The following is a 12,762-nucleotide window of genomic DNA, read 5'->3' as shown; positions in this document are numbered from 1 at the left end:
CCCACAAATGACCCCATTTTGAAAACTAGACCCCTTAACAAATTCATCTAAGTGTTTGCAGCTTATTTTTACCCCACAGTTTATGAATGAATCTAAACAAAGCAGAAGGAAAAAGTTACGATTTTTTTATTTTTTTGGCAATTGTGTCATTTTAAAAACAGGTTTTTTTTGTACAGCACACATATCAATGAAGACTTTCATCCCAAAATGGATACCCCTGTCTCTCCTGTGTTCAGAAACATACATATTGTGGCCCTAAACATCTGTTTGGATGCACAACGGGGCCCAAACTGAAAGGAGCAGCCGGTGGCTTTCAGAACAGAGATTTTGCTTGAAGGTGTTTTAGGCCCCATTGCCCACTTTTAGAGCCCTTGAGCGGCCAAAATGATATAGAACCTCCACAAAAAAACCCATTTTGAAAACTAGACCTCTTAACAAATTCATATAGGGGTGTACTGTGTATTTTGACCCTACAGTTTTTGCATGAATCTAAGCAAAGCAGAAGGAAAAAGTTAAGAATTTCATTTTTTGGGCAATTTTAAAAACATTCTTTTTTGTACAGCACACATATGAATAAAGACTTGCACCACAAAATGGATCCCCCTGTTTGTCCCGTGTTCAGAAACATACCCATTGTGGCCTTAATTTTATGTTTGTATGCACAACGGGGCCCAAAATGAAAAGGAACAGACGATGGTTTTCAGAACAGACATTTTGTTTGAAGATGTTTTAGGCCCCATTGCCCAATTTTAGAGACCGCGAGCGGCCAAAACGATGGAGAACCCCCACAAATGACCCCATTTTGAAAACTAGACTCTTTAATGAATTCATCGGTCTACTGCATATTTTGATGCCACAGTCTTTAAATGAATCTAAGCAAAGCAGAAGGAAATAATTACGATTTTAATTTTTGTGGGCAATTGTGTCAAATTAAAAACAGCTTTTTTTATACTGCACACATATAAATGAAGACTTGCACCACAAAATGGATACCCCTGTTTGTCCCGTGTTCAGAAATATACTCATTGTGGCCCTAATCTGCTTACAAGACACATGGCTCGGCCTGTAAGGGAGGGAACACCCATTGGATTTCAGGACACAACTGAATAAATTCCAGGCCCCATTGCCCACAAATGACCGCATTTTAAAAACTAGAGCCCCTAACGAATTCATCTAGAGGTGTACTGTGTATTTTGATCCCACAGTTTTTGAATGAATCTATGCAAAGCAGAAGAAAATAAATGCAATTTTAATTTTTGTGGGCAATTTTGGGCAATTGTGTCAATTTAAAAACAGGTTTTTTTGTACAATACACACATGAATGAAAACTTTCACCCAAAAACATACCCATTGTGGCCCCAATCTACTTATAGGACACATGGCTAGGCCCATAATGGAGGGAACACCTGTTGGATTTCAGGGCACAACTGAATAAATTCCAGGCCCCATTGCCCACTTGTACGGAAAAAAAATGACTTCCTAAAAATAATCCTCTCCCCCCGCCATCCCCATTTTTTGGCCTTCCCTAAATCTTAGATAAAAGTGATAATGTAAACTGCATTTTATGTCCGAAGACGGGGATAATTACGGATGCTGGTTGGAATGGGCACATGGGGCAAGAAAACTGGGTATCCCTCCTTCTCCCATGCTTTTTTGGGGGTATTTCGGGAATGGGGTGTAAAAAGTGGCTTTGTAAGCTTGCTGCGGTGCGGCGGTCTCACACAGAAGTAAGGCAGAGGCGGCAGCATCAAAGGTGTAGAGTAAAGTTTAAAATTCTTTTATTGCTCCATATAGTAAAAGGCAACGTTTCGGCTATATGTCTTTTTCTGCCTTACTGTTGTGGATTGACCCGGGATTGGAGGTCCATGATCCCATTAACTGGTGGCAGTGCATATATCTAGCTGTGTTTGAGTGCTGCCGGACCTCTATGTATTGGTCTCACACAGAAGGCGCTCAACAAGCTGCTCCTGGAACTGCAGAAAGGCGAGCGCTCCCGGGGCTTCTTGTAAATTACAGATTACAGGTAGCGGTCTGAATAACACCGGTCTCGCACAGCCGTATGCGGAATCCACTTGCAGAGGCCTGCAGTAGATCCCAGCTGTGAGACGGCCGTGGCGCTGCATACAGCCACGTAATGTACTGCGCATAACTGCGTACTTACACAGGCGGTCATGCGCAGTACACCATTTTTTATTTGGATTTCCTGCGCCGTCACTTAGAGATGACCCGGATACCCGCAGCCCGTACGTAATGTATTTGCGTATGGGCTGCGGGTATATCCACGGTCATAGAGCACAATGGCCTCTATGTCATGGATATCCGCGGTAAAATATAACATGCTGCGTTGTTTTCTGCGAGTGGATTACTTAATTCCAACCCGCTAATTAGGGGGAATTGTGTAATCCAATGCATGTGATTGATCTGTGGATTACCGCTGATCAAGCGCATGCAGAAGCCGTAATTTCTATCCGGTCATGTAAGACTGGCGTAATGTTAGATCGCTACTTTTTTATCATGTGACCGGCGACCGCTCAACAAGGTCCCTGCTCCAAGCACTCAGCGACCGTTGGTCGCCGAGAGCAGGAAGATTTAAAATTTTCTGGGCTCCCCGACTCCTGCGAATGTGTCCATCATTTTGCCGGCGGGCGCATGCGCAGAAGCCACAAGGGTCCATGGAGGATAATCGCATCTGGATTCAAATGAGAAAGCCTCCAAGCAGATGTTTCATCTCCTCTCACTGATCGCATCGGTGAGGGGAGATGAAACTTTCACCTTTTTAGGTACTTTTACGTGATCGCCATTATGCATTGGATAACGGCGATCACGTGACCAGTAACCGCATACTGCGGCCCCCTGTCACATCCCCAGGCTCTTGGCTACCTTTAGTAGCCAGGAGCAGGGAGATTTTAAATTCTTCACTTTTGCACATGCGTCTGCCATCATGCTGACGGGCGCATCTCCCAGAGTTGCCTTTTTTGTGGAGGTGGACACCTCTGACTCCGCAGTGGGAGCCATTTTGTCACAGCAAATGGGAGATAAGATGCAACTACACCCTTGCGTATCTCTGTCCTACATGTTATCTGGGGGGAACAAGGAACTTCTGGCCATCAAAGTCGCTTTCACTGAGTGGAGACACCTCTTGGAAGGAGCCCATCATCCATTGACAGTTCTTACTGGCCATAAAAATTTATAGTTCCTCCGCAGCGCCAAAAGGTTATCTGCGAGACAAGCACGATGGGCCTTGTACTTTTCCAGTTTTAATTTCATTGTGTCCTACCGCCCCAGTGCCCGAAATGGCAAGGCAGATGCATTGTCCAGGAGATGTACAGAGTCTGAAGAGAAGGCAAATACAGATGACAAAAAATTTTGGGCACCATAAACTCTGAAGACCTCCCAACAAAGCTTAAGGGAGGATACGAAAAGGACCCGTTCTTGAATCGTCCTTTTAAGGATGTGAAGCTTTCATTTATGTAAGAGCTTTGGAGGCGAGAACACCAACTGTATGTTCCCGAGACTGCTTGAATCGAAGATTCTTAAACTAATCTACAATTGGAAGCTGGCTGGTCATCTAGGGACCACAAAGACTTCAGAACTTCTACTTCATTCCTTTTGGTGGCCTGACTGCAAGGTATGTGCTCAGAACAAGACGCCACAAGCTTGCTACAGCCTCTTCCATTCCCATCCTGACCCTAGGGATCTATATCCATGGATTTTATAGTGGATTGGGATGACTACTTATCTTCGTAAGTCGATCCATGACCACAAGGACTACTGTCCTTGTGGTTGTGGATCGACTTACAAAGATGGCCCACTTCATCCCCATAGAAAAGATCCCCCCGCCGAGCACACCGCAGAGTTAAGGATCCGGGAAGTTTTCTGATTATACAGAATTCCAGATGATGTGGTCTCTTATAGAGGGGTCCAGTTTACCTCGAGGTTCTGGAGATATTTCTGCACGGCCCTGGATGTTACTGTACATCTTTCCTTTGCGTTTCATCCACAGTCTAATGGCCAGACGGAAAGAACAAATCAGACTTTGGAGCAATATCTCTGCTGCTTTATCTCCCATCTACAGGATGACTGGGTGGATTATTTGGCAACAGCAGAGTTCACCTACAACAATGCTCAACATAGTTCAACCGCCCAGAGCCCATTCTATTCCAACATCCCGTCTTTATTCCAGGCCTCCCTATCAACACTCTGGTCCCAACGGTTAACCATAGACTGACAGCGTTAGCAGAAACAACTAAAAGAAACCTTACAGGAGGCCCAGAATACCTATAAGAAGGCATCCGACTGTCATCGTCAAGCAGCTCCTACCTTACAGGTTGAAGAAAAGGTGTGGCTATCCTCCAAGAACCTGAAGGCACACGTACCCTCTCCCAAACTGGGACAAAGATTCTTGGGACCTTTCCTAATTGCAGCAACGGTCAGCCAGGTGGCATTCCGGTTGAAGCTCCCAGGCAGCCTGAGAATTCACCCTGTTTTTTACATTTCCCTAATAAAGGCATTTCATGAAAACTCTTTTGTGAGAATACATCAACTGCCTCCTCCTCCTGTGAAAGTTCAGGGCCAGAATGATTTCGTGGTAGAGAAGATTCTAGACTCCAGACTTCAGAGAGGTAAAATGCAGTACCTTGTGAAGTGGCAAGGGCATGGGCCAGAGGAGAAGTCCTGGGAGCCAGAGTAAAATTTGCATGCTCTGAGGCTCACAAAGGAGTTTCACAGGAGATACCCAAGTACATGGGATGTCCAGAGGCCATCCTCAAAGAGGAGGCTACTGTCAGGCCTTGAACCCACAACCTCTTGCATTCCAGTCAAAAGCTCTCTCTTCTAAGCTATCAGGTCTTGGACAGTTCCATTGCTGAAACCTAGCCTGTTCTACATCTCCCAGTTACCTAGTTCCTGCCTCCTGGTTCTTACCCCGCCTTTGTTCCTGATTGCACTTCCTTTATAAGCCTAGCCCTGCCACCCCTTTAGTGCATGATTATTAAGGTCTCAGACTGTAATCAAGGCCTACTGCCACCAGCTCCTCTGCTACTATTACCGTGACCACCTGCTAACGACTCAGCTTCGACCTCACTACGATTCCTGACTCATCCTCTGTTCTGCAACCGTGATCACCTGCTAACGACGCGCCTTCCACTTGACTACAACTCCTGCTTTATCCTCTGCTGCTTCAACTGTGACCACCTGCTAACGACTCGGCTTCCTCCTGACTACTCTACAGTCCAGCTTAGCTACTACACCTGGGCTCCAATCCAGCACTGGTAGGACCTTACATGGACACATGTCTTTTCTTCAGCCTTACACACTATGTTACCACCTTGGCAGCCTCTCAAAAATGAAAACATTATCTAAGATTTATTAATTCAAGTTATCTATACTGTAATGTATCCATCCCAGGTTGTAACAAAATCTCCATAAAATGATGTGAATGGCACAAGATGGTGTGCTCACCCTTACTATCAGAAGGCCTGTTGATGGGATGTTACAGGCTGCTGCAGCCAATCGCAGACCTCAGCAGTCAAGCAGTGAGGTCCATAAGTGGGCTGCAGTAGCCTGTAATATTCCATTCATAGGCTGACTTTGCAGCTTGTAAACAGATAAGCGGGAGTATGAATGTGTGGCACTGTAGGTGCAGGGACCTGGAAAGGCAAGCATAGGTTCTTTTATTATTTTGGGGCATGGCTAGCTGAATTTTAAAAGTCAAATTTAAATGGTTTTCAAGGCAATTGTTATTGATAACCTATCCTCAGGATGGGTCATTAATAGATGATTGGCTGGGGTCTGCTGCTGGGGAACTCAACCAATCAGCTATTCAGGTGCCTGCTGTCAGCATAACAACACACACGCAGTAGAAGCAGATTGCTCCGACCCCTATGTAAGGGCTGGCAGTTGTAACTGCAGATGCAGCTGTCAGTGAGTGTAATGACCGCTGTGCTTGCAATTACAATTGCCAGCCCTTACACAGGAAAGAGAGCAATTCGCTTTGTTCTGTACCCTGTGTGTTGTGGTACTGACAGCTAAACAGCTGCTTGGTCAGGGTCCCAACCTGCGGGCCCCAGCTGCTTATCTATTGATGACCTATCCTGAAGATCGGTCATCAATAACAATTGCCTGAGAAGGCCCTTTAACTTGGAAAACCCCTTTGAAAGCTGAGGAACTAATAATTTCATCTATACCTCTTCATCTAGATCTAAGTCATACCTGAAAAACTGTGATCAGCGCTTGTGGAAAAGTATCAAAAGTGCTTCTCCTTATCTCTGTGTCTTCAAAATCAAACTTTCCTCCAAACATCTGCATTCCAAGAAGAGCAAAGATGACCATGAAGAGAAATAGCAAAAGCAGAAGTGATGCAATGGAGCGGACAGAGTTGAGCAGGGAAGCCACAAGGTTGTTTAGTGATGTCCAATATCTGAGAATTAAAGAGATATTAGAAACATAGGAAAGAGAAAATACAAGATCTAAATATCAAACATACATTATAGCGTAGTATATTGTTGCAAATATGTACAAAGCTGCTGTATCATTTTTATGTCATTAACCATTTGGGCTAATTTGTGCTGGACCTTTCTCCTTTAATTGTCTATAGACCTAAAGTGCTGACACCTGATAATAAACACACACTTCAGTTAAAATTTATTTCTAAGGCAAAGATTCTAATGGAAGTTCCAAGTTCCTTCCAATTCTGAACATTTTTACATGAACCAGATCGAATATTTTATATGATTACTTATTGAACAAATTACTTTTTTTAGCTGTTTTATTGAACGTTTCATAGGTTGGTAAATACTTTTACTTTTAAAAAGACAGAATTATTATAGGAGTGATCTCTTTATTGGCTAACGAGAAAATTACATTTGCAACAAAGGCCCCTTAGATATATTAGGGGTCAGTACAGAGATGTCTCCCATCATCTATTTATACCCAGGACTGTGACTGTAAAAAGGGGGGCGCCCTCTACGCCTAGAGGAAAGAAGGTTTCTACACCAAAATGGAAGAGTTTTTTTTACTGTAAGGGCCTGAGGACATGGTGATGGCAAATTCGATAAGAGTCTAACAGGAGCCTGGACGACTTTCTGGAGCATTATAATATTCATAGAATCATAGAATGATAAAGTTGGAAGGGATTTCCAGGCTCATCTAGTCTAACCCCCTGCTCAATGCAGGATTCACTAAATCATCCCAGACAGATATCTGTCCAGCTTCTGTTTGAAGCTTTCCATTAAAGGAGAACTCTCCACCTCCCGTGGCAACCTGTTCCAATCATTGATCACCATCACTCTCTAATATTTAATCTGTGTCTCCTTCCTTTCAGTTTCATCCCACTGTTTCTAGTCTTTCCTTGCGAAGATGGGATTAGAACTGATCCCTCTGCACTGTAACATAAGGTTGGGATATCGAAAACCGATATATCGAAATATCGATATATCGTTATATTGCTAATGCTTTGGCAATACTTTTCATCGATAGTTATGTCCGATATATCTGTAACATTGATAGTTTAAGGCGATATAATATCGTTTTTTTTTGTTTTGTTTTTTTTTGTAAAAAGAAACGTGTCTTGTGGTCTAGTGACCCTTTCTTTGTGTTGGTACAGGATGTTGTTTTGCTCTAGGCACTAATGAACTTATAAACAAGTTCTAGAAACTTTTGAAAAGTGTGAGGTGACTCTTTGTCACCAATAAGGTTTGCTCCAGGCAAAACGACTCTCAGAAAAAGTGGAGTCTTAGGCCTCTTTTTGACATGCCTTTGTTCATCACGTTAGACGCAGTCTCTGAACACTTGCTTCTAACGTGATGGCTGTGGGCAATGCTTTCTAAATGAAAGCATTTCCACATGTAGATGGAGGGTTGTGCTGAATGCACGAAGGTGACGTCCAAAAAAGGAGACGTGACATGTCGTGCATTCCGCGTCTAACGTGAACGCAGTGCCCACGGAAAAGATGGGAGACCCATCTAACGCAATTACAATTGCATTCTGGGCACTGCCTTCGTGTTACCAGGCCCTGCATAGTTTACAAGTTGCCATGGAGACCGTTGGTCCCTCAGCGGCAACTTGAAAAAATGCAGGGCACGCAGCCCCACAAACACACACACACAGATCATGCTCACATCCTGTCAGATCCAGCGTCCATCTTCTGGCTTCCTTGTAGCTAGCGGGACCTTGTTTCAATGTGTTTACCTCCAATCATCAACGATTATTGGGCCAATGATAAAAAAGTTCTTTTCATATACCTCATTTTAATTATATGTTTCATCTGTAATTTTTTATTTTCATTTGTAACTTTAATATATTTTCATGATCTTATTAATAGTTATAAGTTAATAATAAATTCAACAGTTTAAAGTTTTAAAAGAAAACTACAATTTTTTTTGTTGATTGAGTTGCTTTATTAACCCTAGACCTGTTTTATTTTTATACAGCATTTTAAAAAGTCAATATATCGATAGTTTTCCACCAATATTTTACAATAATCGATAGTTTGTTCAGCGATAGTCGATACTATCGATATTTTTGTGTCGATGCCCCAACCTTACTGTAACAGCCCTTCAGATATTTGTAGACAACTATGAAGTCTCCTCTCAGCCTTCTCTTCGGCAAGCTAAAGATTTCCAGCTCCTTTAACTGTTCCTCATAGGACATGGTTTGCAAACTGCTCACCATCCTGGTAGTTCTTCTCAGAATTTGCTCCAGTTTGTCAATTTTTTTTTAAATTGGGGTACCCAGAACAGGACACAATATTCCAAATGAGGTCTGACTAATGAAGAGTAAAGGAGGATAATTACCTCACGTGATCTAGACTCTATGATTCTCTGAATACATGCCAAAATTGTGTTCACCTTTTTTTCTGCAGCATCACACTGTTGACTCTTGTTCAGTCTGTGAATTATTAGTATACCCAAGTCTTTTTCACATGTGCTGCTACTTAGCTCAATTCCTCTCATTCTGTATGTGCTTTTTGCCAGGACCAGCAGCTGGGTGGCAGGGGTTCGGTGCAGGGGAGTCCCTGTGTTGATGATCTCCCCAGGCCGCCGTAGGCCTGTTCACCGCCGGTTGCTAGGTATGCAGCCGGGCACGTGTCCTCTGTCTCCGCCTGTCCAGAAAGTGCTGGGGGTGGTTTTTCCAGCACCCCAGGATTGGCTCCTGTGGCTGTCAGGCTCCATGTTCCAACAGCATTTAAACCTGTCAGTTCCTTTCTAGTTTGCCAGAGTATGTTTGGTCTTCAACTGCCCCCGGCGTTCCCTGTTTTTGTCTCACTTGTCCTGTACCCAACTTCTCCTTTGCCTGACCTTTTTGTACTGCGTTTTCTCTCATTGCCAACCTGGATTGCCTTCCCGACTTCACCTTCTCCTGACCTTTTGTACTGTGTTTTCTTTCATTGCCAACCCAAATTGCCTGACCTGCCTTGTGTTTTTTTTGTGACCCATATTTGTCTGTAAGTCTGACCTCTGCCCCACATTCCTAGCTAGCCTAGGGACTGTCGCCCAATTGTCACCCTAGGGCTTAGCCTAGGGGGGCAATTAGGTAGGGTCAGGGGTTGTGGGTAGCGACAGGGATTTTTAGTACCCGGACCTAGGCCCTTGACAGATACACTGGCCCAAAAAAGGTCAGGCTTTGTTATCCGACCTGCCACGTTTACCCCTTCTATGGAGGCTGTGTGGGCCTTGGCAAACCAGTTCCTGGCCCTGATGAGCCTGGTGCAGGACCTGACCATCCATCTGCAGCATCAGGAACAGGCATTGTCTTCGAACCAGGGTCAGCATCCTGCTGTTCCGGTGACGGTTTCCGAGCCCCGGGCCACACTGCTGGATTTCTTTTCTGGTGAGAGGAGATAGTTCTTTGCTTTCCGTGAAGACTGCAAGAAGTACTTCAACCTGCGACCCCACTCTTCTGGCACTGAGTGCCAGAGAGTTGGAATCGTGACTTCGTGCTTGAGAGGAGACCCTCAAAATGGGTCTTTCTTTCTACCCTCTGACTCCCCCACCCGACAGTCTTTAGACACTTTTTTTCTCTGCTCTGGGTCAAATCTATGACAAACCTAACTGTGCGGCTTATGCTGTCTCTAGACTGTTATCTTTGCGCCAGGGCTGGATGGTGGCAGAGGACTATTACTCCCAGTTCAGGCAACACTGTACAGAGTCTGGGTGGAATGACTCAGCCCTCAAGGATTTGTTCCTGGCCGACCTCTTGGAAGGCCTCAAGGATCTGTTGGCTGCACATCCTGAGCCTAAAACCTTGGAGCAAGCTTTGTCGCTGGCTATTTAAGCTGATTGTCAACTGAGGGCTAGACGATCCACTAGGACCAGTCCAGTTCAGCTGGCCAACCCCGCTGAAAATCAGACCACTTCATCTCCCTCCACTGAGCCCATGGAACTGGGAACGATGTCACCCCAACAGCAAAACTACTACTAAAAAAAACTCTGTTTGTATTATGGAGAGTCGGGTCATCAGATCGCTATCTGCCAGAAGAAGCCTCAGCAGGAAAACTTCCGCTCCTAGACAGTTGTCGGGAGGACTATCTAGGAGCTAAGGTACTCCCAGTAGTGTCTAAAATGTTCTTAGGATCATGGGACAGATATCACTCCGGCCTCCATGAAATGGGAGGCCCTCAAATGCGTGCTCTGGGGGATCTTCATATCTCATGGTACCGGACTCAAAAAAGACAGAAAAGCAAAATTGAATAGACTATTGACACAAGTGAATAGTCTAGAAACGACTAATAAAACAACCCCCACAGACCAGTTAACGGCCAAAATCTCAGCCATACATCATCATATACTTAGTATACTAGATCAAGCTTTTCTCCAACGCGATAGAGCTAGAGCAGGATTCTATGAATTCGGGAACAGATGCAGTAGGGGATTGGCTAGGACACTTAATCCAAGAACAACCCAGACATATGTATTTGCGGCTAACTCTCCGGGAGAGGGGCTGGTACACGATAATACTAGGATACTCAAGAGTTTCTACTCCTTCTGCCATGACCTGTATAACTTACAACAGGGCGGAACGGGAACTGGAGAGGGAGAGGGACAAATATATAGCAGCCTTTACGCCAAAAGGTCCTTGAGGAAGACTTTACTATACAGGAGTTGAAGGAGGCAGTCATCTCTGAAATTAGCCAAAAACCCAGGCCCAGATGGCTTAACGCCCCGCTTTTTAAAAAATTTTTTTTGATCAACTGGCCCTGTTAATGCTGGCTTCCTTCAAAGCACTCTCTACAACACACTCCTTCCCCGCACAGGCCTTACAGGCCGTAATTACAGCCCTCCCGAAGCCCGGAAAAGACACTACCTGTTGTGGGAGCTACAGGCCGATATCATTGTTAAATGTGGATATGAAACTATATTCTAAAATGCTGGCTATCCGCTTACAGCCGCATATCCCAACTTTAATCCACGGAGATCATGGGGGCTTCGTCACGGGAAAGGAGGCAGGGGACAATACTATTAGAACTTTGGCACTTGTGTATAGGATCTCTAGATCTGGGGACCCCCTATGCCTCATGTCAGTTGATGCAGAGAAGGCATTTGATAGAGTGGATTGGGGGTTCCTGGAGGCAATTCTCAGACAAATAGGCCTGGGCCCCAAATTTTTGGAATGGATTATGGCATTTTACAATAACCCCTCTGCATGGATATGGGTTAATGGCCGACTGTCACATCATATTCAAATAAGAAATGGCACAAGGCAGGGTTGCCCCCTGTCTTCCTTTTTGTACATACTTGTAATGGAGACCCTGGTGAATGCCCTACGGGCCAACACCAGTATATGGGATGTTTATGCTACAGATGGAGAACACAAAATAGCTCGTAATCCTGATGATTTACTGATCTATCTATCTAATCCTAGAATTGCCACTCCCAATCTTTTAGAGGAGTTTTGGAGATTTGGGCAGCTCTCAAATTTCAAGGTTAATCTCAGCAAAACTGAGATCTTAAATATCAATATCCCTAGCAATGAGGAGGTAGCATTGAAGGCAGCCTTTCCCTTTACATGGAAGAAGAGGAGGATTAAGTATCTTGGAATAATGATTACACCGGATTTAGGGGACCTCTTCCAGAACAATTATAAACTACTGTTGGAGGGACTCGAGAGGGATTTTGAGAGATGGTGGACTTTACCCCTGTCGTCGTTTGTTAGGATAAGTACTGTAAAAATGTTCTTCAAACTGTGCCAGTCGGGCTCCCAGGGGCTTTCCTTACTCGGATTAGAAAATCCATAATGAGATTTGTTTGGAGGGGGGGGGGGGGGGGTAACAGACAGTTCTTGTGGGTTCAAAGGAAACAGGGGGGATGGGCATCCCAAACATTACTCTAAATTACAGAGCCACTCTGACATTGTGGATACTAGATCTGATCCACAGGGGATTGCAGAAGTGGTGGGTGGCTATGGAGCAGGGATCTGCCCCCAACAGAGGAGCAGGCCTTCCATGGCTTCTGGGTTGGGAGAAGTACAGAAACTTAGGACTATCCCCATTTACTAAAAATATACTCTCAGCCTGGATAGGACCAGCTATGAAGGGGGGACTGATCACGAGATGGGGTCCATTGACACCTCTAGTGGGAAACCCTGAACTTTTGACCTTTTTTAGGGGTACAGCGGTAGTGTCCGAATTGGTGGTGGGTTGCTCAGATGAGATACCTAGAGCAAGAGATATGATAATAAAAGGGCGACTAAAGACACTAAGAGAAATTTGTGGAATAGGGAGACCCCCCCCCTACTGGGGTGTGGTATCAATACCTTCAGCTATAT

The 12,762-nt window shown here is 44.6% G+C and overlaps 1 protein-coding gene across 1 annotated transcript in view; it reads right to left on the bottom strand.

Moving 5' to 3' along the window:
* Nucleotides 1-12,762, bottom strand: part of CACNA1S (calcium voltage-gated channel subunit alpha1 S) — a 1,022,072-nt gene that overhangs the window by 755,874 nt on the left and 253,436 nt on the right. The window contains exon 13 of the mRNA XM_066600322.1: nucleotides 6,211-6,418. Coding sequence (XP_066456419.1) covers nucleotides 6,211-6,418 — 208 coding nt within the window. The remainder of the gene's footprint in view (nucleotides 1-6,210; nucleotides 6,419-12,762) is intronic.

The sequence above is a fragment of the Eleutherodactylus coqui genome, chromosome 4, assembly GCF_035609145.1.
Source record: "Eleutherodactylus coqui strain aEleCoq1 chromosome 4, aEleCoq1.hap1, whole genome shotgun sequence".
Taxonomy (NCBI): domain Eukaryota; kingdom Metazoa; phylum Chordata; class Amphibia; order Anura; family Eleutherodactylidae; genus Eleutherodactylus; species Eleutherodactylus coqui.
The sequence above is the reverse complement of the archived record's forward strand: the minus strand, read 5'-3'. Positions and strand labels throughout refer to the sequence as shown.